At 39.5% G+C, this 27,945-nt stretch overlaps 1 protein-coding gene and 1 long non-coding RNA gene across 3 annotated transcripts in view; one reads left to right on the forward strand and one right to left on the reverse strand.

Annotated features, from left to right (window-relative positions):
• Positions 1 to 7,193, reverse strand: part of EP300 (E1A binding protein p300) — an 88,912-nt gene extending 81,719 nt beyond the window's left edge. Inside the window, exon 1 of the mRNA XM_070756061.1 lies at positions 5,509 to 7,193. Within this exon, the coding sequence (XP_070612162.1) occupies positions 5,509 to 5,602 (94 nt within the window). The 5' untranslated portion in view covers positions 5,603 to 7,193. The remainder of the gene's footprint in view (positions 1 to 5,508) is intronic.
• Positions 5,595 to 25,511, forward strand: LOC139169622 (uncharacterized). Of its 2 annotated transcripts, none has more exons than XR_011559504.1 (4): positions 5,595 to 5,774; positions 12,915 to 13,004; positions 21,214 to 21,278; positions 25,019 to 25,511. It is a non-coding gene; the product is annotated as an uncharacterized lncRNA (long non-coding RNA). The 2 variants fall into 2 exon arrangements; XR_011559505.1 differs by lacking the exon at positions 5,595 to 5,774 and adding an exon at positions 6,196 to 6,953 and having other exon boundaries at positions 12,918 to 13,004.
• The last annotated feature ends 2,434 nt before the right edge of the window (positions 25,512 to 27,945 follow it).

Here is a 27,945-nt window from a genome sequence, read left to right on the forward strand (position 1 = left end):
AAAAACTAAGAGCAGCAAATCAATGCACATGCCTATACACCATTGTTTGCTGGGAAATAGATAGCATTAAACACAATTCGGGAATTCCATTCTTTACTTGCCTAATTTTTACTTCTACAACTTGTCAGCTAACATGATCCATCACATCTAGTAGGAAAATTTACCAGGTGAAAACTGAATGGACAAATCGTTCTATTTTGTTGAAATTGACCTACAAAATTTACAAGTATAATTAGAAGATACAGAAACATGAGATCAACTTATTCCCTGTTTCTGAATGATCAAAAAAAGTCAAAGGCAATCTCATTTTCGTTCTATTGCCAAATTTATTCAATGTGTGAATATAATGTAGCCTGGACACAACATGCTGGAAGAATAAACACTTCTAATTCTACTGTCTTTATTTCAATATATTCAATAGGTAAAATTTTTAAAAGAAATACAAAATTGCGCCAAGTCCTTTGGCTTTTATATTATTTGCCTTTCAGAAGCTTCCTGCAATGAAATCTTGAACTGCTTTCTAACCCCCCAAGACAGCTTTAAGATCTGCTGAAGGTAAAACTTAAAGGAAGACTACCAATGCCTACAAGCAGTTTCTCTTAAAATTAATTTCAGAAGTATGCCAAATTCTAGGGTGACTTAATATTTTAAAATATTAATAAAATATTGATTCAAGAGGCACAAATTCTCATACCCAATAAGTTTAATAGCTTATCAGATACTTCAAAGAGCTTTAAAGTGTATTAATATACGTACTTCAATGGTTCTGAAAATGTAACATTTGCAAACAAATGTAGCAGCTTCTTATAGTGACAAGCCAGATCAGACCAAAACAAAACAGTGGGTTTTAGCAAAATATTCAAGACATTCAATGGTTGTTGCTATTTTTAAATCAGATATGTGCCATTTTTCAAAACTAAAATACTATATTTCTAGGACAGCTGATAAAACAACCTGGCAATCAAGACCTATACCTACCAAAAAAAACCCCAAACAGATTTTCTTTGCCACTATCTTTATGTGGGGGGAAAGTGAATTATGCCACATATTTGACTTTGTACACTTAAGTAATATAAATGGGCAATGTTCAACTTATTTGAAGAAAAGATTCCAATAGTGCAAATATTAATGATAAGCATAAATACTAATAGTTTATTAATGTAGTTTTCACTCTAATTTTATGATTTACCCCTTAAACAGGTGCTAAGTTCTTAAATTCAGTTATCCACTTGGTCGTATAATCTTCATATTTACTTGCAAGTACACTCTTCCTAATAGTTCCAGGGTTATACCAAGGTGTATTCTGTATTGTTGAAGGCTAAACAAATTCAACATGTCTCTTACAGAAAGGAGGCAGGGAATCAATTTATTGCTACCTTCTCACACAGAGCACATTTGGGGGAATATAACCAGCAGTATTACAGACATGTGAATCAACATAATCACCCCTTCTCCATTCATGGAATTATTACATTCAGAGTTTCGCAGAGCATATCTTTGGAACTAACACTAATATTATTGCATACTGTTTAACAACTATATCACATTGGCTGGCATTCAGAGACACCATGTATACATATGTAACTGAATACTTTTCAGAACTTTCACGTTTCCAATTTAAAAAGCCATGTAATTTATCTAAAACTATTAAAGCAGTAAGTCCACTTCAGAAATAACTTTTGAAATTTAGTTTGCATGTTCACTGGAAATTAAATTCTGACATACAAAACATCACTTAATGATCTTTTAAGAACTATATTTTTCAGTAAGTAAATAATTTCTATTTTAAAAATTAAAAGCTATTGGTTGATGGACAAAGCTTTTTATGACACATATTGAATAAAAGCAAGCACCTATCGATATATTGTATGTTTAGTTTAATAGTACTTACTGAAACTTGCCTAAAATACAATTAGATGACATAGCTGTTATAAGTAATAACTGCTTTAAGTGAGAATTTGAACAAACCTCTTCTCTAATCTTAATAGCTGATTCCAAAGATTCTGCATGAAGGAATAAAAAAACAAGAGACTATATATTCTACACACTCTCAGAAGTTTATCTTAGAGCTCCTTAAAGAGCCCAGGGCACATATAACACAGATGGCAACTGAAATGGCATGCTTACTCCCTCTGGGATCTGACATCCACAGGATCCTATAGTACATCAAAGCAAAAACACCTGCTACCACTTCCTTAGTGTTCCTGAATCCTAGGAAAGTGATAATCACTTCTGCCATGAAAAGACAAACCAGAAACAAGGAACATTAGAAGAGTTTTTCACTTCAACTACTGTACCTTTTTTCTTATGTACACCAAAAGATGGTAAGTTCCACTCACATTATTATTATTTTATAAATGCATATACAAAATGCTAAACTATTAATGTAATATTATCATTTTACAGATAGTCTATTTCAGTTAGACTTTATATATGAGTATTAAATGTTGTTATAATTTTTCAGACATTTGGAATAAATTTTGACAAAAATAGAGGAATCTCAAAATTTTGAAACAAACACAAAGCCATTCAAAACTCTGATGAGTTTAAAACATATGCTTGAAGGGTGTAGGAAAAGAACCAAACACTACTTTCAGAATTCCTAGGCCTAACTTATTGAGTCCAAATAATTTGGTACCTGCCAAACTGTTTCGCATACACTACCACATATTTACAGGTTTTTCTGTAGTCACAAAATAGGCAAGATGATAAAAGCAACTCATTTCTGGAAAGGAAAAACTTGCATATGTAGTATCATTAAAAAAGAACAACAACTGTTTACTAACAGGCATAATAGGACTTGCATATCTTAACTGCAGAAATACAATTAAAATGAAATGCATTCTAAAATGAGTTTAATCAAAAATCTATGTGAAAAAATAGATTCAAAATATCGTGAGCAGGATTATAAGCAAAAAACACTGCCTCGGTAAATAACTATAGCTGTGTTCTTTGATTCACTTCATACTTATGTTGTTCTCCATTTGTACATTTAGAGTGGGCTTGGTTATCTTCAAACAATAAAACATGAAAATCTTACATGAAAAATGCTCAGTATACAAAGTATTCTTGATAACTATGGAAAACGTATCAGGGAGAACTGAATTAATAGGCAATCATTGTAGAAATTCTAAGGAATAAAGCTACTTGTGGGGATAAAACAGATTTATTAATCTTTCTCGTATTGAAGGCAAAAGGAAAATGGTATGGCAGAGGATGAGATGGTTTAGCTAGTGTCATCAACACAAAGAACATGAATTGGGGGAAACTCCAGGAGACATTGGAGGGGTGAAGGACAAGGGGCTTGGCATTCTGTGGTCCATGGGGTCCTGAAGAGTCAGGCATGATTTAGTGACTGAACAATACTTTTTATTGTAATTATATAATGTAGATGAAATTCCAATTTGCCAACAGATATGGATTCCTGGCTCTTTTTCCATAGCTCCCAAATAAATTTAGCCTTTACACCTGTGCATGTTCTAGAGAAGTAGAGTAAGGAAAAAAAGCAGAACAGAACAGAAAAATGAATCTAGAGCATGTAACAACTAGAAAAAAGATGCAGCATTGTGACGCAGCATTATGGGAAAGATGTTAGTAATTTGTTGCAACTATGAGGTTTACTATTCTTACATATGTGATATTTTTATGCATAGCTTTTATCAGAATACACTAAATCACAGATATCTTCACACTTTTAGAAAACTGAATATTAAAACAAAGTCAAACTAGCAATTCACTAGTTGCAATATATTGGAAGAACTTAATGTCTATAAGCTTACTATATTTGAAAATTTCCAACTATTAATGCAAAGAGGATTCAACCAACAAAAATTATTTGTATTCATAATGATTAATGAAAAGCTAGGAACATTTGGAAATATTTGGAAATGATGGTGACAAATTAAACAGTCAATACAACAAACTTAATTTGATTTATATTTGTAAAACAAATTTGAAAGATGTAATGGTTTATAAAGGCAAAAACTATGGCTTTTTGAGAATAAAATTGTACCATTTCCATTGGCAAAAGAAGCATTCATTGAAAAAATGCATTGAATCCAGTAAGATTTATATCTGAGTATATATACATTGGGTTGTATTCATTCACAATATACAACTTATGACTATGAATCCATTCAATGGACTATAATCTCAGAAAAGTGCACAGACTTGCAACTTTAAATTAAGATGCCTATTTTAAATTGTCTGCATAGGAAGGAGTACAATTTTAATAAGGATTATTCTATGACATAAATATGCGTTTTTATAGTATTTGTTTTATATACTTCAAAGAATTCTGAAGGCAGATTCCAATCTTGCTTTCCCATTAGCAAAATGGAACTTGTTGATTTCCAGGTAAGTATTATATTAGGCCTGCAAATAGGGAAACTAATGCTGCTGGCAGCAAATAATCTGCATATCTTCAAAGTTGCAGGAGATACCAAGATAGACTTCAGATTCAAATAGAAACATTGTTTGGAAGTAAATACTAAAACAAGCAGTATTCCAAATCACCTAAGGTATCCAAACAGTCACTATTCAGACAAACACACACACACACATACAACCTATCTATCAAATACAATCAGCCATTTTCCCTTGCATATATATATATATATGCAGTAGGAAACAAATTCAATGAACAAATCTGGCTACCATTAATATTCAGAATGTCTACATTTTTGGCTGAAGGATTCCAGTTAATTTCTTCTGATAAAACAAATTAAAATAACTATTGCACAAACTAATCCCATATTAGCCAGAAATCTAAGGAAACACATTTTTTTCTTTTGCAGCTAATTCTTTACAGGGGTATAGTTGCCTGAACTTCCAAGAGAACCTATAAAAGCAGTTGCTACCAAATGAACACCTGTAACATGCATCCCTAATTTCAAAAGAACTGTGGTGTTTCTATCTAGTTGATTTGTTCAATAAATAAATAAATATGTAAACAAATAAGGCATGGCTTCAGGGGAAATTCAGACATTTTAGTCTCTGAACAAAAGCAGATGACCAAGTCTATATTCAGTATTGATCTAATGAAGCTGTCTTAACAAAAGCATCAAAATGAATTCTATCAGCAATTGTAATCACCTCTTTATGAAACAATATCTGTACTAAATAACTGATGGAAATAAAGGAAATTAAAACTTAGCCATCAGAACACTGGTAAAATGGGGAAAAAAATAAGGTAAAATGAAAAATAATTGAGTTTAAGATTTGAAAAGATTCTATATCAACAGTGTTAATAACTATGCAATAAAGATCACTTTTTACAAGATTTCAAGTGCTGCAAGCACTCAGAGGTAAGCATCAACTCATTTACAGCCTCTTCAAAAGAAATAAAGCTTAATGTCAATTAAATATCCAAAGTAATATTGCAAAATGTAGGCTAAAAACAAGTAGCTAGACAGAGGAAAGAAAAATATCAGACTGGCAAAAACACTGCCCCAAAAGAGAGTCCATTTGTGGTAAGGTAAAATGAAAGGATCTATGCCCAAGACTGACCTGTGCCATCGCTTGCAGAGACAGAGAGCGCCGGTGAAGAGAGTTTAGGCCTCTTGGCTGAAGGCGGGCCCGACTCCACCACATTCTCGGCCATTTTTAATTCTTTTTAGACAAACAGAGCCCAAATTGAAGATGGGGATCCCCAGTGCCCTCAGCCGTTTTCCGTGATCCGAAATCCACCGAAGAGCCGTATGGAAATGGACTGAAGAAGCAGACAAAGTTCCTCTTTTTCCGTTCCTCGGGATCGATTTCTGTCGGATATAGCAGTGAGTAAGGGGGGGGGAGACACACAGAGATGGGAAACAGGGTGTGGAAGCAAAGTCTTTTTTCTCCGGGCCACGGGGAAAAACAAGGTTGAAAAATAACAGAACACGAGCCCTTCCTAAAAAAAATTCAACTAAAGGGCCTCGATCAATTGACAAATCGAATTAAATCCGGCCGTAGAACAGTTGGTGCTTCCCCGCCGCTGCCGCCGCCGCCGCCAATACCACCATCTTCATCCTCCGGGGGGTCGTCGTCTTTTCCTCCTGCTGCTGCCTCTTCGCCGCCATCAACCTCTTCCTCCTCGGCGTCGTCCTCCTCCTCCTCATCGCCACAAGGAGGCGGGCGAAGGAGGAGAGGCGAAGAGAGAAAGAATCGTTTTCCTCCGCTCGCAGTCCTTTCCTCCTCCCTTCCAAAAACCAGCCCGCAACGGAGGGAAATGCCTACGCTGGGGGGAACCAGGGGCTGGGGAAGGGGATCGCAGGCGGAACGTAGCCCCCAACTCCCCCTGCGCCGTCCCTGCTAATCACTAATGGCTGCAGAAAAGAGAGTCGGGAGGAGGAGGATGAAGCGAAGTCCCAGGAGTCTCCGCTTCACATCTTGTTGTGCAGGAACAAGGAGGCGGAGGAGAGCGATTTGTTGTCCCGATGGAGGCAGCAGAGATCCCGGGATGGGAAGCGGGAGAGGGTGGGCTTCAGGACGCGCGCCTGCCACCCCTCCTTTTCCTTTCCTTTCTTTCTCTCTCTCTCTCTCCCCGGCAGGGTACCCCTTTCTGGTGAGACGACGGGATCGATCCCAAAGCGAGAGGAGGAGGAGGAGAAGGAAGCGTCAGGAGCGGCCCCTCCCCCCTTCTCTCAGCCTCTTCCCCCCCCTCCCCGGAGGATACGGATGGTTACGAGCGCTTGAGCTATGGCAAGGAGAAGGCTCTCCTCGGCACCGGAGACGCCGCGCCTCAGAAGCTTCGGCAGCGGCCCCGTCTCCTCTCCACCGTATAGACCCACAGCCGAGATGTTCAGAGAAGAAGGAGCAGCAACGGCGGCGGCGGCGGCTCTCCAAATCGAGGCGAAGCGGCCTCCTAGACCCGCGAACGTGCTCAATTGCCAGAAGGAATTGGGGTGGAGTCCACCCGGGGTCCCGAGTTTCTAGCCGAAACCGGGAGTGCGTACTCCCCTACTGGCTACGAGGCTAGTATAGTGGGCATATCACGGAGGTTTCAGGTTGTCTCGGGTCTGGCCGGCCGGGGGCCCTGACTTGCCGAAGGTCTCTGCCGCTGTTTTCCACCTCCAGGGCTGTACCCGCCTAGCTCGGTGCTTTTCGTTCGCTCCCTCCCCTCAATCGCTCACACACCAACAAAATGGCGGCTGTTGTTTCTTCACTCTCCCGATTCCTCAGAGGGAAGCGAGCGGCCGCGCCGGAAATGAGCCAAGAGAAAAAAGGGCGTGTCCAAAAAAGGAGAGGCGGGGACGCACGCAGCTAGCACACACAATGGAACGCGGAGGGCTAGGTGGGGGGAGATCCCGAGGCGGGGCCAGCTCTGGTCACGAGACTACTTCATCCAGTCGACTTGCGAGCTTTAAGTGATCCCTTCCGCAAACTCTCGCCTAAATTTCTTAAAGGGGCAGGAGAACTTATCTCCCCCCTCCTTACTGTTTTTCAGTCGGCCGAAATGTGTCGTGAGGTTGTTCCTTAGGCCAGTCCTATTATAACCCAGAGGGGGGGGGAGGGGGGAGAGAGAGATTGTGTATCTTGGAAGCGACTGTGGCCGAAATGCGCATCAGAAGCTATTTGTGTATAGAAGGGGCCTCCATTTCTCCTTTACCCACTTGTCTTAACACCTCAACCCAGACGTAGCGGCCAAAACGTTTGGTCAGCGAAACCGTTTCTCACGTATGCACAAATGTAAAGAGGACGACGACGCTGTGCGTCTATGTCCACCAATGTATAAATCATTAATACATGCCGTATGATAGTATGGCCGAGACCCCAGTCAAGATACGGGCTCGAGGCGGGGTTGGGAAAGACTTTTTATCGAACAATCCGTCTTGCCCAACACGGGATTGTCGCTTTCCTGTCAGAATTCACCGTCTGACGCTCCCAAAGGAAAAGGAAATTCAGCTGAGCGAAGAAGAGGGGTTTTTATTACGCAGGAGGACGTGGGGCTTCGTTGTTGCCTGAAATGATGTGCGTTTCCTGTACTGTAGTACCATAAGCCGATCTGTTCTCTCGGTGCCCGCGACTCCCTACAAAAAATCGGGCTCTGTAGGTTAAAGGAACGCGGATTGGCGGGATGTATATAGCTAAGCATGCTTGCCACTTGCCCTTTTCTGTGAACGGCTCAACCTCTTGGGAAGCCGCCTAAGCATAAATAAGTCCTTTCTCCTGCTCTATTATTGCTATTTGTGGAAGGTGAGGATTCCACTCTTTCTCTCCTAGATCCTTATCATGGGCGATGAGGAACCAGTTCATTAAACTATAGCCTACGTGGCCTCTTCCTAGTCAGTAATTAAAACTGCCTGGTCATTTGAACGTACCTATTACCCTTCATTGATATTCACTTTCAGGCTAAGCGAAATTGGGGAATGACTGGAAAAGGTATAAAGTGGTGAGGAGAATAAATCAAAGAAATAAAAGGGAACTTTTAAAAATCTACAAAAATCTAGTTTGTACAAATGCAACTCAATAAATCTCTCCTGTACAGAGACATCTAGTAATTTGTATTTGTGTAAATTACATTTATGTAAATTTTCTTTTCCAATCATCCTCACTGCCATTATGTATATTATTTACTGATTCTTCATTACCTTTTGTTCTTTAAATTTCTCATCTCTTTTGAGGATCTTTTCAACTCCATCCAATCACCGTTTTCCTAGTCTTCCCTTCTCCATTCTTCCTACATATTTTCATTTTGTGATTTGTTTCTTACTCTCAAGACTAAATTATATAAAAGTCTTTCTGGTTGGTCATTCGCTCTTTGTGTTCACATTTATTCAGCATCTAATACTGCTTCATATTCTTGTTTTTACACTTTTTAAGAATACTGTTTTGGTTGCATTACAAATGTTTTGACTTGTACATCATACAATGGATACATGACAATGGATACATGACTATGTATTAATTTTACATTCTAACATCATGCAGGGTAAGCACTTTTATGCAAAAAAATGAAAAGCCTAAGATTAAATGAAAATTAAAAGCTAAATGTAGTTTTGACCAACACTATACACCTTCATATTTGTCGGTCCTTCCTTTCGTTAGGACAATTTATTACTTCATATACAGTATAGTCTTTTGTTCTTTAAATTCTCTTTTGGAAGATCTCATTAATTCCACCCAATTCTTAGTTGTTATCTCCGTCTTCTCCAACTCAGCTTTTCTTCATATATATATGTATATATATTACAATTTGATTCTTTCTGTCACCAAACTATCTCAATTTACTTTCATACTACTCATTCAAATTTGATTTCAACCCACATTCATTCAGCACCTATTCATTTTTACCTTATTTTAGTTTTAAAGTGTACTCTTCTAAATACTATTCCCAATAAATCCAGTTACTCTTATATTTCTCCTGGCATATCTACTTCTCACTTCCAGGTAATAAAATGGGCAGAAACACATTTCTATGCAGGCATTTCTATTTCTTCCAACATAGTCTTATTTTGCAAACCTTCTAACTTTAGAAGAGTATTTGCTTGCTTTTAACATTTCACTGTTTTTTATTTTTAATACACATTCCACTTTGCTACACAAATTCATCTATATGTTCTGGTACAGAGGTCTTCAACTTGGCAACTTTAAGACTTGTAGACGTCAATTCCCAGAATTCTCCAGCCAGCTATGCTGGAGAATTATCAATACAGTGTTCCCTCAATTTCCGCAGGAGATGCGTTCCGAGACCGCCCGCGAAAGTTGAATTTCCGCGAAGTAGGGATGCGGAAGTAAATACACTATTTTTGGCTAGGAAGAGTATCACAAGCCTTCCCTTAACACTTTAAACCCCTAAATTGCAATTTTCCATTCCCTTAGCAACCATTCAGATTATTACTCACCATGTTTATTTATTAAAGCTTATTTTAAAAAATATTTATTAAAAGCAGACAAAAGTTTGGCGATGACATATTACGTCATCGGGTGGGAAAAACCGTGGCATAGGGAAAAAACCCACAAAGTATTTTTTATTTAATATTTTTGAAAAAACGTGGTATAGACTTTCCGCGAAGTTCGAACCCACGAAAATCGAGGGAACACTGTATATTAATTTACCTATCTTTTTATATCATAAATTACATTTAACATTAGGTATAAGATTTTTGGCTTCTTATAATGAGTTTGCTGCATATAAAAATATATACAGTACATTCATACCTCCAATCAAAATATTCATAATATCTGCACTTGATCTTAGCCAAAAGGTTGAGATGTTATAAGATTTGTATGATTTGGGTTTATCTTCAGATTGTATAAATCTGTAACATAATCAGGAAGTAATCACAGAGGTATTATACATCCTCAGCTTGCTCCCTGCTTAATGATTATTTGTCAAGTATTTCATTTTCTCTTTCATGCTGTATTTATATCATCTATCTCCCTTATCATACTCTGTGACCAACTTCCATGTTTGTGCAACATTTTCCATAGTTTATTTTATTATGTACTTTATCTAAATCAATAACATAAAATACTTTTATTTTACACACATCTTTTTCAATAACTTAAAAAGTAAAAATATACATGATTTGCTATTCAGCATAATGCTGCACCACCTATCCTAAGATTTATTACCACCCTGTTTCCCCCAAAATAAGACATCCTCTGAAAATAAGCCCAAGGCCAAGTACTTATTTCAGGGTTCAAAAAAATATGACAGGATCTTATTTTCGGGGAAACACGGTACCTCTCTTACCCTTTGAGTCAGAATTCTGCAGAATACTATCTGTGGAACCAGCTTCCCCTAGAGATTTGTACCGCCCGCACTATCCTGGCCTTCCGAAACACCCTAAAAACACAGCTTTGCCAGCAAGCCTGGCAAAGTCCACGGAAAGGGGCGGCGTACAAATCTAATAAATAAATAAATAAATAAATAAAGTCTAGGAAGTTTGTTGAGCCCTGACACCTTGTTCTAGTCTGACTGTTGTATGATTGTGATATTAATGCTTTTTGTTATGGGGTTTTAACTTTTGTATTGTATTTTATTGTTGTTCACTGCCCTGAGTCCACGAGGAGATGGGTGGCATATAAATGTAATGTAATCAAACCAAGTGTTTTCGACAAATTATTTTCACTGTAATGTATGCATTCATCCTCCTTATTTCTTTCCTTTTTAAGTCATTCTAAATAATCTTTATATTCCTTATGCATATTTATTTATCAAACTAGAAACCACCCATCTCAATCTCATACATGTTAAACTATTTCACATCTATATATTAACATACCTCTAGTCACATATATGCTTTGAGGCTAACCATTTTTATCCGCTCATAGTATTAACTTTTTCATCCTTTCTTTTCCTAGACATTGAAATTTATAGCGTTTAGTTTAGTTCCTTTCTTCAATACACCCCCATGATTCCCATACAAACCTTTAAAATATTCCTTCCAGTATTCTCTCATTACCAAAAAATTGATTATTTTTATTTTTAACTAGCTGATTTTAACCACCTGACATTGCACAGGTATTTATTTATATCAATCTTGTATTAGACAGGAAAAGGAATGAATTATATCTATAATGTCAAATCAAACCAATTTTATTTACAGGATTTTAAAAGTATAAGAACCTTGTCCAAATCCCAGTTTTGGAACCTGTGGACAGCTGGGGGAATTTAGAAGCACCACCCCCTGTCTCTGCCACCACCCATTTTACCATTTCCTCAAACTGGGCCTGGAACTGCAACTAGAACATAATAAATCCCTCAGCTGGCCCATGCTGTACCTCTCCAACCCCTGTAGAAGTAGGCTGGTTCTCCTCTCTGGCCTCCATACCTGTTTCGCCTTGGTTGGGGTTGTCCCGTCCTTTGCGCAATGAGTCCAGGCAAATGATGATCCTGGGCTGAAGCTGTGAGGTTGGAATGGATAATCCACTGAAGCTGTGGCACACTCAATCAAAGGCCTCTGTACTGGCCTGTATTGGCCTTGTATGATTTTTCAGGGAACAGCTTCGGCCTTTGTTTCCAGGATCATCCTTTGCCCCAACTCAGGCCTAGACTTCCCTCAGGCTACAGTAGGCCCACAAAGCGAAGGGAGCCTGATTAAGCCAATACAGAGGACTTTGATTAAGTGCATCATGGCACTCGCCCCATCTCACTGTGGTGGCCCAATCTCACAGGAAACAGCTTCGGCCTGTTTTCCCAGAATCATCCTTCACCCCAACTGAGGCCAAGGCCTTCCTCACACAGTAGGCCTATGAAGCAAAGGGAGCCTGTTTAGGCCAGCACACTCAAGGCCTTTGATTGAGCGTAACACGGCTTAACAGTGAGCTAGGCTCAATGTACAGAACATGACCATTGTTTCGAAAGGCCACCCCTAGGAGTGTTAGGGGTGTCTTACCCCACAGCATTTTTCACCAGATAGTAAGTTATATGTGCACCAGGTTTGGTTGAAATTGCTCGAAGCGTTCCAGAGTTACGTTGGAACATATCCTGTTTCCTCCCAAATAAGACATCCCTGATAATAAGCCTAATTGGGCTTTTGAGTGCATGGCAATAAGGCCAAGCACTTATTTCAGGGTTCAAAAAAATATAAGACAGGGTCTTATTTTTGGAAAAAATAAAATAAAAATATTTTTGGAAAATCACAGTACCTATAGATTCCATTTATTCTGTTGAGGCCCTCCTTCAGCAGGATTAGTCCACTTCCAAAGGCATTTATATTATACTTCCATCAATACCATTCTGCCTTTTCTCTGCCTCTACCTAATCTTAATTATTTATTTATTTATTGGATTTGGATGCCGCCCCTCTCCGTGAACTTGCTTTGGAATGCATTCAACTCTTTTTTTTTTCTATAGCTATACACTATATTTCTCTTGTCCACATTTTTTCCGTAAAACATTGTTTTATGTATACAGTTTGTTTTATAATCCATAACTTTTTTTCATTTCATTTTACCTAGTATTATTTTCCATACTTTCCACTACAGCAGAGGTGAGTTCCTCCCTGTTTGGACCAGTTCACCTGAACCGGTAGCAGACTGCGGCTGACGTCACGACAGCATCACCAAACCAGATCGGTCAGTGTCAGTCCGTGGGCATCACCATCTTTTTCTTTAATGTTTTTATTTATTTTTTATTTTTTAAATTTATTTTTCTTCTGAGCATGTGCAGAAGCCAAGTTTCTGGCTCTGTGCATGCAGTTGCCATCTTCAGGAAGCAAATTGGTAGCAAGGTAAGTTAAAACCCATTCCAGCTTGGTTCCCCTAAACTTTTCAGTCTTGGAAAGTGGCTGAAAAAAACCCTTCTCCTATTTTGCAGACATGCACCATTTTCCTTGCCTCCTTCGACCTCCGATATGGCTCTGATTGCCATAGGTTCGCCATCACTGATATATAGTAGATAAGATATCTTTTGTGTATAATATGTATGTACACATATTACTTCATGTCTGTGTATGCATAGATGAAGGACAGACAGACAGACAATTTATGGGAGGGATTCCTATGCTAATGCCTTTAAGGCATTTTGAAATTATTAAAATCAATGAGAATAGTTACCATACTCTCATAGGATTTTAAATCTTTCCTGACTTTTCTGCATGTAGACCTTATTTCTACAGTATATGAATCTAAATAATCAATTCCAAACCCTACTAGGCATATAACTCACATAGGATTAAATAGTATATTTTGGATGTTCAGGTGTAGTAAGTAGATAAGGAAATTGTATCTCTTTGAGGCCTTTGAGACGAGGAGAAGCCAAGCACCCTAACCGTAACCCTTGACATGAGTGATGTCAAGTTGGCCACCCCCACCCAGACACATGACCACCCAGCAAACTCGCACCCAGTCACATGACTGCAAAGCCACTCCCACCCAGTCACATGACTGCCAACCTACTCCCACCCAGTCACATGACCATGAAAGCTCTTCCACCATCACATAACCATCAAGCCATGCCCACAAAATAAGGCACACCCACAGAGTGGTATTAAAAAATTGAAACCCATCCCTGCAGTACAGTAGTATAACTTGACATATTTCTATTTCACATACTGCAAAATAATTGTTACTCTGATCCCGGATGGTTCCAAATCTGCTTTTTTACGTCTACTTTCTATTCATTCTGTGGGGAGATGACAGGGTTTTTTTTTGTATAGATTAATATTTTTTATTTCTGCACATAGTTCCCTCTAAGCTGAGCAGTGAGCAATCGCTCACTTAAAAATAATCATCAACTCAGAGTTTTCCAAACCTGCCCAGAAGCCGAGAGGGAAAGAATGAGAGGGAAGGAGAGAGAGAGGAAGAGAGAGAAACAGAAAAAAGAGAGGAAGGAAAAGAGAAAGAAAAAGAATGGGAGTAAGGAAGAGAGAAAGAAAATCAAAATCTAGTTTGAAACTAGCTCAACTATTTAAGTGGCATTTTGATATTGATAGAGTTGCCCTATTATGAGCTCACTGTTATAGACACACAGTACAGTATTTTATTTTGAAATTCTCTGAGGCAAAACAGGGTGGGTTTTTTGTTTATTTGTTTGTTTGTTTGTTTGTTTGTTTATTATTTCTGTGCCGCCCAGTCCCGACGGGACTGCCGCTCAGACACTATACTTTTCGGCCCACCCCAAAAAAAAATTAGAGGGAACACTGTTTCTGCAGTTATATTAATTTTACTGTTTTAAAGTTCTTTCCCTCCATGATTTACACTTAATGTTCAGTTACAGTCTGGTCCATATTCAGGATCTTTCCTCACACTTATATCTTTTGTTAGTCTTTTATAGTTTATAATCAAAACAGTCGTGTTTTTAATTACTTTGTCTTTGTAAATAGGGATCGCCTTATTTTTAAATCAAAAATTCAAACCATCATTTTTGAAAATCAGATATTTATTTATTTCATTTTCATTCAACCTTGGTCTCTTTGTTCCCATATTCATATCACCTAACAAAATATTTCCCCCAGGTCAAATTCATTTAAAATGTTACACAATTTACCCTAAAACTCAACCATGGTCTTTTATTATCATCATTTGCTGAAGCACCTAAAATTCTTATGTTCACATGCATCTACCAGAATTCAAAAGATAACACTTTCTGATATACATTTTTACCACTTAATTCATAGCAAATCACATACAGTGGTACCTCTACTTCCGAACTTAATTCGTTCCGTGACCACGTTCTTAAGTAGAAAAGTTTGTAAGAAGAAGCAATTTTTCCTATAGGAATCAATGTAAAAGCAAAAAATGCATGTGGTTGGGGAAACCACAGGGAGAGTGGAGGCTCTGTTTCCTCCCAGAAGATTCCTAGTTAGGCCCCACGGAGGCTTCTCCCTGCTGTTTCCGGCCCTGTTTCCTCCCAGGAGATTCTTAGAGAGGCCCCATTGAGGCTTCTCCCCGCCTTTTCCAGCCCTGTTTCCTCCCAGGAGATTTCTAGAGAGGCCCCACGGAGGCTTCTCCCTGCCTTTTCCGCTTACGGTTTCAGAGGCTTGGGTTTGTAAGTAGAAAATTGTTCTTGAGAAGAGGCAAAAAAATCTTGAACACCCAGTTCTTATCTAGAAAAGTTTGTAAGTAGATGCGTTCTGAGGTAGAGGTACTATTGTACGTTTAATGCCATTATTATATTCATCACTGTTCCTTCAGAAAAGTCACCCTGCCTTAATTCAGTTTTACTGCAGGGATCGGTTGCTACTGGTACACCCCGGAGCTCCCTTCCGGTTGCAACCCGCAGATTGAGCAATTTGCACATGATGTTTTCGGTACGGTCTTTACTGGTCCGTCTTATGGTGCCAGGTTTTCTTTTTTAAAAATCCGGTTTATTTTGCTTCCTGCGTATGCACGGAAGCAAAATATTGCGAGGGGACATGCACATGCATGTGCAATATCAGCATTTGTTGCTTCCGCACATGCATGGAAGTAAAAATTCACTAAAACTGTGCGTGTGTACACATCCCCTCATAAGATTTCAGCGCTTTTTTGCTTCCTGTGCATGTGTGGGATGCGCGCATGTGCACAAGCGTAGCGAGTGTGCACAGGCACAAATTGTCATGATGCACATGCAGCGCACTGGTATCCAGGTAAGAGCAACCCGCCCCTGTTCTATAGTATTGGATTTTTCCATTTTCTCTGAAAAATAGAGATATGTAACTTGCCTGTTTTCCTTTCTTTCCACTTGTTTGTTTATTTATACATTGTTGTACTTCCTAAGCCAATGATTCTATCAATGAACCTACAAAAGGTGCTCACTCTGGACCTAACAATGTGAGACAGACTCTGCTGGATCTTCAAGTAACCTAATTTGCACCTAGGCCATGTAAAGTTTTATATACTAAAGTGAATATATTGAATTGGACTTGAAAAGCAAGTGGCAACTAATGCTGGTGGTTTTAAATGGAGGAATATGGTATCTGCTAGAGGTACCATTTAAGGAATTAATATGGTAAGGCAGCAACCAGCATTTCCCAGACAAAACAGAAACAGTATAAAGAATGATCAGGTGCATCTTCCAATCTCAAAACTGAAAAAGTGGTCTGTGGCATCATTCTCATCTGCAATAAAATAACTAACCTAGCCATGTCAAGTATATAAAATGCTTTTGTAAGCAAGTTCTGTGAGCTGCCCCAAGTCTTCGGAGAAGGGCGGCATACAAATCTAATAAATAAAAAAACTAATAAATAAAATAAGTTCTTAAATACAAAGTTAAATATCTAAGGGCTAAGATTTATTGTTATGCTTGGTGTGAACTCTGATGGACCTAAGGACATGAATGTTTAACTGCTTTGATTCTCTCTATGGAAAGTCTGATACTACAGTACTTGTATTTGACAACAATCCTGTGACTTTTCAAAAGATGTTGAATAATATTTTCATAATGTTCCAGACAGGTTTTTGATACCTGAAAGATTATTTCATGATACTGATTGATTGTTTTGTAGTGATCCTGTTCTTCATGACGATTAGAATCAATCTTTCATCAAGATAAGATAAAAAAATGTGGTTTTGACCTGCTTGGGTTGGACTATTTAGGTATCATATCTTCTTAAAAGGATTTTGGATGGATCCAGCTAAAGAGGACTCTAATCTGACCTGGAAGTCCCCATAGTACTCCCAAAGGTTTGGAAGCATTGTCAATTTTTAAAATAAATTCCTAATTTCATTGCATTGGTTACATTGTGATTCCATTTAAGTGGGATTCTAAAGTCCAACAGGCCTTTCTTTAATTTAGATGGGTCTAGGACAGATTCTAAAATAAAAATATGTTTTATGTGGGTATATAATTCTGCCATTCCACAGTTTTAGACAATCCAAAATCCCAATAGGTTTCAAAATCTTGATTGATGGCAATAAATTGATTTAAAATATTAATATCCTATTAATATTTGATATTTTCAAATTAAAATTATGTCAAATGATACATTTGTCATGTAAATAAGGATTAAAATTTTGTTTCCTTTTAAAATCTTTCAAATATACAGTATCTTGCAGCCTTTAATTCTAGAAATATGTGAAATTATGTCTTTAAAAAAACCCTATGCCCCTGCCATGATAACAGAAAGATCACATAATAATTGTGAGTTGTATGCATAGTAGGGTTTAGAATTGATTATTTAGATTCATATACTGTAATGTAGAAATAAAGTCTACATGCAGACAAGTCAGGAAAGATTTAAAATCCTATGAGAATATGGTAACTATTCCCATTGATTTTAGTAATTTCAAAATGCCTTAAAGACATTAGCATAGGAATCTCATAAATTGTCTGTCTGCTTGTCTGTCCTTCATCTATGTATACACAGACATGAAGTAATATTCATTTTTCAAAACAATTGTTTTTTTAGACATGTATTTGTAGATCATATATTTGTAGCAATATTAAGCTGAGGTAAATAATTTGATATATTTACACTTAAAAATGAAGACATTATTCTTGGGATCATTTTTCCAAGCCAATTCAGACATCAAGTCTTACATTTGACAGATATCCAGAGAAACATTAGAACCTGTCACCGTGATGGTGAACCTATGGTACGCATGGCACAGGTGACATATGGAGCCATATCTGAGGGAATGCAAGGCATTGCTCTATGTCAGCTCCAGTGCACATGTGCACACTGGCCAGCTGATTTTCAGCCTTCCGGAGGGTGTGTGGAGCTTTTCAGTACTACATACTTCAACAATTGGGTTTGTCTATGCGGATCGCCCAGAAAGTAATGCACCACATTTTTTCATCAATATTATTATTATTATTATCATTACTATTTATTGGATTTGTATGCCGCCCCCCTCCGTAGACTCGGGGCGACTAACAACAATGATAAAAACAGCATGTAACAATCCAATACTAAAACAACTAAAAAAAACCCTTATTATAAAACCAAACATACACACAAACATACCATGCATAAATTGTAAGGCCTAGGGGGAAGGAATATCTCAGTTCCCCCATGCCTGACGGCAGAGGTGGGTTTTAAGGAGCGTACGAAAGGCGAGGAGGGTGGGGGCAATTCTAATCTCTGGGGGGAGCTGGTTCCAGAGGGCCGGGGCCGCCACAGAGAAGGCTCTTCCCTTGGGTCCCATCAAACGACATTGTTTAGTTGACGGGACTCGGAGAAGGCCCACTCTGTGGGACCTAACTGGTTGCTGGGATTTGTGCGGCAGAAGGCGGTCCCAGAGATAATCTGGGATATTGAACACAATGAAACTTACACACAAGTAAAAAGGATATTTCTTGTGCACTCCCTATTTTTCCACATAATCTCCTTCCCATTTTATGGCCTTCCTCCAGCGAGACACAATGGCGTGTATGCCCTGTCAGTACCATTCCTTGTTCTGGTCACGAAGCCATTTCTGCACTCTGCGAATCTCCTCTTCGTCATCCTCAAAATGTATTTATTGATTTGATTTGATTTGATTTGATTTGATTTGATTTGATTTGATTTGATTTGATTTGATTTGATTTGAATGCCGCCTGTGGACTCTTCCGCGACTAACCGTACTTCTGTCGACTGCAGATTCTCCATAAACTGTACACAAACGTCTGTAAATGTTCCCAACAGTTTCTTTCTCTGCAGTGGGAAATTCAATGACGACACACTGCTTGTAACGTATATCATTTACAGACGCCATTTTGAAACACTGCTGCAGCTACGCTATCTGTCTGAAGAAATGCAAAATTTATACATGCACTCCTGACAATTCAAATAATGTATATCTAAAGTTTTGCATTCGTAACATTACTGTAGGCTGAGAAAAAAAAAAGTGGTGCATTACTTTCTGGGCGACCCTCGTATATATGATCTAACCAGCAATGTATGTTTGGCGGAATTAGCATAATGTTGCTTTAAGGGCTAGTGCTGCAATTAGCTATAAAAGGGAGTCAGTGTTTCTCTATGTTATTGCTGTTATTGTTGCTAATGCTTGCTATTGCTCTTGCTAACTCCCTGATCTCACACTCTGCTAGTTTTGTCTGTTTGACTATACTATAGACTTGCTGTGTGCTAAATGTTGGTCTATGCATTATGTATGTAAGTAATACTTATGGTATTATATAGAACTGCGTGTTATGCAGGGGAGAAATATTGTAGAATTATATATGTATATAGAATGGTGTGTTCTGAAGGGGAATATTATTGGTTAGCTGCTGTATGTATAATTCTGATATCTGGTTTGTATATGATTGCTTGACTTGTATATGTATGAAATGGACTGTTTACTTACTACTCTTGAATATACAGTGGTACCTCTACTTAAGAACTTAATTCATTATGTGACCAGGTTCTTAAGTTTGTAAGTAGAAGCAATTTTTCCCATAGGAATCAATGTAAAAGCAAATAATGCGTGCAAACCCATTAGGAAAGAAATAAAAGCTCGGAATTTGGGTGGGAGGAGGAGGAGGAAGAAGAGGAGGAGGACAGTCGCTGCCCAGAGCAAAGGGAGGTTTATCCCCTCTCCAAGCGCCCAGAGAAAGGAAAACGCTCCGTTCTCTCTGGACTGCCAAAGCCTCCTTAAGTGCCACCAAAAGGCTCTTCTGGCAGCCCAGAAAAGTCCGAGATGGCCGGGATTAAAGGGGGAATGGCAGGAAACTGGCCGAGCCTTCGTGCCGCTCTCAAATTTCCTGGGAAATGTTTCCGAGCTCAGGTTCTTAAGTAGAAAATGCTTCTTAAGAAGAGGCAACAAAATCTTGAACACTCGGTTCTTATCTAGAAAAGTTCTTAAGTACAGGCGTTCTTAAATAGAGGTACCACTGCATATGTAAATAATATTTATACTCTACTTATTAGTCTGGGTCTGGGTTATTGGCTGAATAACCATCACTGCCACATATAATCTGTTTTAAGTTTAGGATTCTAACATTGGTTATAAGCAAAGAAGGGCTACCAAAAATTTTATTACCACACTGTGGGCATGGCTTATGCAGGACGCCCTGCATTTTCTTTCAATATCTTTCAGTGCAAATTGGGTGCTCTGGAGTGGAGCTCCATTTTCTCTACTACACCCCTGGTTATAAGCCCAATGTGGGATGTTAACAGAGGTTATTTTCGCCTTCCCCAGTCTTTGGGAAAGCGTCTGGAACCTGTAGATGGTGAAAAACAGACTCAACAGGCCTATTGGAAGTTCCGAATTTCCGGTTGTGCCATTGAGTCCACAGGCTCCAGAGGCTTTCCTGAAGCCTGGAGAAGGCAGATAACCAGCCTCTGAAAGGCAGAAAATTAAATATCTGTAAATGTTCATAATTTATCAATAAGATAGCTTATATTAATTGCAATTTGTGCTCAACTTCCAACTGCTTATATGACATGAAGCAATTGACAAGGGCAATATTTCCAAAACTAAATATAAGAGATATAAGAGATTTGTTCTCAAGCCAAAGAAAATGGAACTATCTACTGTCTGTGCTTTTTTAAATTTCATTTGTATGTTTGTCCACATATAGATTGAAATTACGTATCTTTTCTTTTCGTATTTACTGTTAGCACAATTTCTGTTTTTACTTTCAAAAAACGTTTCTCTAAGATTTCTATATCACAAATAGGTAGTATTTCTACAAATTGTGCTATGCAAATACAATTTAAGCTTTGATTTCCACCAATTCAAAACAGTACCTACTAAGTGAAGGCCATTGAATTTCTGGGATTCTAGCTGAGAATATAACTCCTTCCAATTCCCCAGTGGTTTTTATAACACTTCCACAGCTTATCAGTGGTGTTTTATCAACTTTGATAAAGCTGTAAAAATACAGTTATTTTAATTCATAAATGAAACCAAACAACCTAAAATCTGTTCTTTATTACAGATAGTCCTTGACTTATGAATACAATCGAGTCCAAAATTTCTGCTGCTAAGCAAGACAAATGTTAAGTGAGTTCTGTTCCATTTTATGACTTTTCTTGCAACAGTTGCTAAGTGAATCATTGCAGTTGTTAAATTACAGGATTGTTAAGTGTATCTGCCTTCCCCATTGACTTTGCTTGTTTGAAGGTCACAAAAGGTTCACATGATCCTGGGACATTGCAGCCATCATAAATACATGCTAGTTGCCAACTAGCATGATCACATGATCATGCAATGGTGATAAATGTGAAAAATAGTCATAATAATAATAATTAATAATAATAATTTATTGGATTTGTATGCCGCCCCTCTCCGTAGACTCAGGGCGGCTAACAACAATGATAAAAACAGCATGTGACAATCCAATAATAAAACAATTAAAAACCCTTGTTATAAAACCAAACATACACACAGACATACCATGCATAATTTGTAATGGCCTAGGGGGAAGGAATATCTCAACTCCCCCATGCCTGGCGGTATAAATGAGTCTTGAGTAGTTTACGAAAGACAGGGAGGGTGGGGGCAATTCTAATCTCCGGGGGGAGTTGGTTCCAGAGGGCCGGGGCTGCCACAGAGAAGGCTCTTCCCCTGGGGCCCGCCAAATGACATTGTTTAGTCGACGGGACCCGGAGAAGGCCAACTCTGTGGGACCTTATCGGTCGCTGGGATTCGTGCGGTAGCAGGCGGTTCCGGAGGTAGTCTGGTCCAAAGTCATGTCACTATTTTCAGTGTTGTCATAATTTCAAATGGTCACTTAACAAATATATGATGAATTCATACGCGTTCTTCTGCTATAAGGAATATAAACTGGTGACTTCATGACATAGGTAGAATTTATTGAAGTTAAATCTTTTGGATGAAAAGTCCTCAATAGAACCACATAATGTTGGTCTTTTTCACTTTTATTATGAATTGAGATCATCATTAGTTTACTGATTGAAAATTTACTTATTAAAAATAGGTCATACAAACTGTTACAGTGCAAATACATTGCAAACAGTATGGTACCCTGTAAAGCAGGGGTCTAGGCAGTGATGGGCTGCCAAAATTTTTACTGCCACGCTGTGGGTGTGGCTTATTTTGTGGGTGTGGCTTGATGGTCACAAGACCGGGAGGAAGTGGCTCGCCAGCCATGTGACCAGGTGGGCGTGGCTTGACAATCATGTGACTGGGGGTGGCTTTAAAGTGTCAGGCTTAGCAATCCTGAGTGATATTTTATTGTAGTAATATATAAGGTGAAAAGTAGAATGTATTAACATATAAGGTAAAAGGTAGAATGTAAGCATGGTAATGCCGAGTCATTGGGTGTGAACTGCAATCCTATTGGGCCAGGGCATTATAAAATGTAGATCAACCTCACCTTTCCCTGGTGGTCATTGTGGTCGTTTTGCTGTTGGTGGTGGTTGAGTAGAACTAAGATAGTGATACGGAGAAACCTGGATTGGTTTAGTATCTACTTATAAGTAAGCTGAATATAGCTGATATAAAGTTCCTGTAAATAGAAGACTGAAAATTAGATTAGATTAGATTTATTGGATTTATATGCCGCCCCTCTCTGTAGACTCGGAGCGTCTCACAACAATGGTAAAAAACAATACATAGTAACAAATCTAATATTTAGCAATCTAAATTACAATTTTAGGTTAAAAAATCCAAAAGAAACCCCAATATATTAAAAACAAGCACACAGTCGAATCATACACAAAAACTACATGGGCAAGGGGGAGATGTTTCAATTCCCCCATGCCTGATGGCAGAGGTGGGTTTTAAGGAGTTTCTGAAAGGCAAGGAGGGTGGAGGCAATCCTAATCTCTGTGGGGAGCTGGTTCCAGAGGGTCGGAGCCACCACAGAGAAGGCTCTTCCCTGGGTCCTGACAGACGACATTGTTTAGTCGACGGGACCCGGAGAAGGCCCACTCTGTGGGACCTAACCGGTCGCTGGGATTCGTGCGGCAGAAGGCGGTCCCAGAGATATTCTGGCCCGATGCCATGTAGGGCTTTATAGGTCATAACCAACACTTTGAATTGTGACCAGAAACTGATCGGCAACCAGTGCAGACTGCGGAGTGTTGGAGTAACATGGGCATACCTAGGTAAGCCCATGACTGCTCTCGCAGCTGCATTCTGCATGATCTGAAGTTTCCGAACATTCTTAAAAGGTAGCCCCATGTAGAGAGCATTACAGTAGTCGAGCCTCGAGGTGATGAGGGCATGAGTGACTGTGAGCAGTGAGTCCCGATCCAGATAGGGCCGCAACTGGTGCACCAGGCGAACCTGGGCAAACGCCCCCCTCGCCACAGCTGAAAGATGTTTCTCTAATGTGAGCTGTGGATCGAGGAGGATGCCCAAGTTGCGGACCCTCTCTGAGGGGGTCAATACTTCCCCTCCCAGGGTAATGGAAGGACAGATGGAGTTGTCCTTGGGAGGCAAAACCCACAGCCACTCCGTCTTATTCGGGTTGAGTTTGAGTCTGTTGACACCCATCCAGGCTCCAACAGCCTCCAGGCACCAGCATATCACTTCCACTGCTTCATTGACTGGACATGAGGTGGAGATGTACAGCTGGGTATCATCAGTGTAGTGATGATACCTCACCCCATGCCCTTGGATGATCTCCCCCAGCGGTTTCATGTAGATATTAAATAGCAGGGGGGAGAGGACCGACCCCTAAGGCAACCCACAAGGGAGAGACATCGAGGTCGACCTCTGACCCCCCCACTAACATCGACTGCAACCGGCCGGAGATGTAGGAGGAGAAACACTGAAGAACAGTGCCTCCCACTCCCAACCCCTCCAGCCGGCGCAGAAGGATACCATGGCCGATGGTATCGAAAGCCGCTGAGAGGTCGAGAAGCACCAGGACAGAGGATAAACCCCTGTCCCGGGCCCGCCAGAGATCATCCATCAACGTGACCAAAGCAGTTTCAGTGCTGTAACCGGGCCTGAAACCCGACTGCTGAGGACCTAGATTTTTTGCATCGTAAACCATTGTTTTCTACAAAACGTGTCTTCATCATTTATCTAGTTCATTAAATTGCCACAATGTATTCTGACATCTTATCTAGTCCTCCTGCATTACTCTGCATATACAGTACTGTATATACTGCTCAAATAAATAAAGGGAACACTCAAATAACACATCCTCGATCTGAATGAATGAAATATTCTCATTGAATACTTTGTTCTGTACAAAGTTGAATATGCACAACAGCATGTGAAATTGATGGTCAATGTGTGTTGCTTCCTAAGTGGACAGTTTGATTTCACAGAAGTTTGATTTATTTGGAGTTATATTGGGTTGTTTAAGTGTTCCCTTTATTTTTTTTGAGCAGTGTATATGTGGACATAAAGGTCATGTGACTGGGTGGGAGTGGCTTAGTGACCAAGATAAGTTTTCAAATAGGTACTTGGACTTTTTTCCCTAGTTGATTAAGTCACATTATTTGAATATCCACACAAAGGACAAATGATAAACAGCATTATTTGTTGAGGAGCACAGTAACATTCTCCAATGCACTTGCAAGGAGAGTCCAGGATGGGTTATTCTCAGCCTGATTGGCTGGGACTGAGTTTAATTTAAATATTTAGATATTAGTCAGGCACCGCCCCCCCTTAGCCCTCCAGTCTAAAAAAACTCAGTCGCAGTATGGGACTTAAGAGTTTTCTCTCCTGTTAAACCTAAGGTTTAGTAGGCATGTTTTTTAAAAAATAGTATGGTTCTTTGATTAAATGTACTAATTTGGCTTGTTTTTCCTTTATTTCAGGCACGACAGGGGGCGGCTTCAATCTTTGCAGCGTGGGTTAATACCCCCCGAGGGTTTAACCTACTTGGGCTGCAGCTCCTCTGGTTGGGGGTCGGGCACAGGGGCCCCAGGAGGAGCACCCGGGTTGCTGGCCTCCGCGGCAGCGCCCGGAGGGAAGGCAGTCGGCTGACACCATGGGGGGCCTGTCCCCCATGACGAATTTGCCGCAAGAAGATTCGATGGAAAGGGAAGCCTCAAGAAGCCCCCGGGAGGGGCTTTCACCCCCACCCCCATCGCCCTCGCCCTCTGACTCTAACTTGGGCATATCCCATCCTGGACTCTCCTTGCAAGTGCATTGGAGAAGGACCGTTGAACTTACCTGAACGGTCTTCTCGATGCACTGCAAGGAGAGTCCAGACCCGCCCGGCTTTGGGACCAGGGTCACAGTTTAGTTGTGTTTATAGTGGGGGTTTGTCCACTGTATAGTTAAATAAATTGTTGGTTGTCTATTCTGCTCCTTCGTATTATTTAGACTGGAGGGCTAAGGGGGCGGTGCCTGACTAATATCTAAATATTTAAATTAAACTCAGTCCCAGCCAATCAGGCTGAGAATAACCCATCCTGGACTCTCCTTGCAGTGCATCGAGAAGACCGTTCAGGTAAGTTCAACGGTCCTTTTAAGGTTTTGTACTGAACCCACAAGGTTCGGTATGATAACAGATTAGGCAAGTAGCTCAATTTTCTTTAATTTCAGTTCTAGATAATGCTTAAAATGATTAAAGCATTTATGGGTAAAAGCATACTATTTAATTATTTCCTATTTTAAAAGTAATTAAGGATCATACTAAGGTCCTGGAAAAGGAAGGATAATAAAAAACCTATTAAGTATTCAATAAATAGTGCATAAACTTACTATCTCCTATGTGTGTCCCCCCTCCCCCGGTCGGGGCAGCAGCATATTACTGGGTCTAGGATTATCTCTAAATGAAATTGACCCTTGAGGAAGGGGAAAATGCAAACCAAAGCCTTCCACTCTTAAATCTCCCAAAAGGACACCATGATCAATGATACCAAATGCTTCTGGAAGATCAGGTTGAATGCACTGTGCGTTTAACGGGTCTTTGTCAAGCAAAAGCAAAACTATATTTGTTTGAAACCTTCCTGGGAGGGGGGTCAAGGTAAATTGATAATTATTGTTTTGTTTGTTTTTTTTCATGCTGCCCATTTCCAATGACTCCAGGATCCTTTGGAACCTATACCCAACTATCGACTCAATAACCAAGAAGGTAAATTTGATGGCTGGATGAAAACTGTCCAGTTTTGTATGGGATCAAGGATTGCCTCTTTCAGAGTGGGTGAGATTATCCCTTCTCTCAAGGAAGCATTCACCAAAGCCTGGATACCTCAACATACACCACAGGGCCAACCAGGAAACAGTGTAGGACCTGCCCGCGTGGCCCTCGCAGCTCCGTTTTTACTTGCAGAGTGTTGCCAGGAGGACATTGCAGGTGAAAACAGAGCTCAGGAGCCCATTTTCACTGATTGAACACTCAGGTCACCACAGGCACCCCCTAACACAAGTGAGCTGGCCATGCCCACCCTGGCCACACACACACCCCAGCCCCCCCCCAAGGTCAAATACAATCCTGATGCATCCCTCAATAAAATCGAGTTTGACACCCCTGCGTTAGAGGATGGAAGTAGAAATAGCCACAACTAAATAATTATTGAGAACAAAAATGTTTCCTAGATTGCAAGCTTGTAGCTAGCTCCATCCTGTTGTCTGCACGCACTCAATGCATGTGTATGTGTATGCATACAGTATGTGCATGTGTGTGTGTGTGTGTGTGCACAAAAGGGGCAGACTTGTGTCATGAGGACTCAGTGCTATGTTTATTATTTGTCTGCCCTTTTCCTACCCATAGAAAATTCTGCTTAATAAACTCAGGAACATGTTAAGCTTACATAAATGAATGCCTTGTGCCTAAATGTATGAATTTTATGAACGGTGTGCATGTGTATGATAGTGACTGGGTTTTTTTTATCTTTATGGGGTTTTCTTTTATAATGTTTTAGTTTACAAATGTTTGACTTCTTTTATCTTTGTATTTATTTTATTGTATTTTTTATCATTGTTGTAAGCCGCCCTGAGTCCTTTGGGATTGGGCAGCATAGAAGTCGAATGAATGAATGAATGAATGAATGAATGAATGAATGAATGAATGAATGAATGAATAAATAAATAAATAAATAAATAAATAAATAAATAAAATTCATTACTTTAGATTTGCAGAAATTAGCGTTTCAAATCACTTACAGGCAGTGAAGGGATACCAAAAATTTTACTACCACACTGTGGGTGAGGCTTATGCAGGATTATTATTATTCTTTCAACATCTTTCAGTGCAAATTGGGTGCTCTGGGGTGGGGCTCCATTTTCGCTACCCCATTGCATCGTCGTCCCCCCCCCATCCTGGCAGTAGTTCACCCCTGCTTACAAGTTTCAATCTCTGTTTCTACAAACACACACTACTACAGTAGTTGTTTTGGATTTCACCATAAACGTGACCTCAAATAAAGCTTCATTCATCAACTATGTTAACTCAATCTTTAAGCCTGTAATAGCAATTATATTCTTAATCAATATTTTTAATCACCATTTAAGCAAACCAGTTAACAGTTGTTAATTGCTCATAATTAATACCACACAGCTTGCATGCTGCTCCTTTCCAAGAAAGTAATTCAAAGTGGTGCCTGAATCTGAAAAAAAACAAATAGATCCTACTATATATGGGGCAACACAGCAGAAAGCAAAGCAAAGGTATTGAATAGTAAGCTGTGATTCATTCAAAGCAAAAGACAATACAGGCTGCCCTGTCCTTCTGCTTTTCCAGCTATCTGAAGTTGCTCATGCTTGCTCCATCTCCTTACCTTGTTAAGAAGAGAAG

The sequence above is a fragment of the Erythrolamprus reginae genome, chromosome 6, assembly GCF_031021105.1.
Source record: "Erythrolamprus reginae isolate rEryReg1 chromosome 6, rEryReg1.hap1, whole genome shotgun sequence".
Taxonomy (NCBI): domain Eukaryota; kingdom Metazoa; phylum Chordata; class Lepidosauria; order Squamata; family Dipsadidae; genus Erythrolamprus; species Erythrolamprus reginae.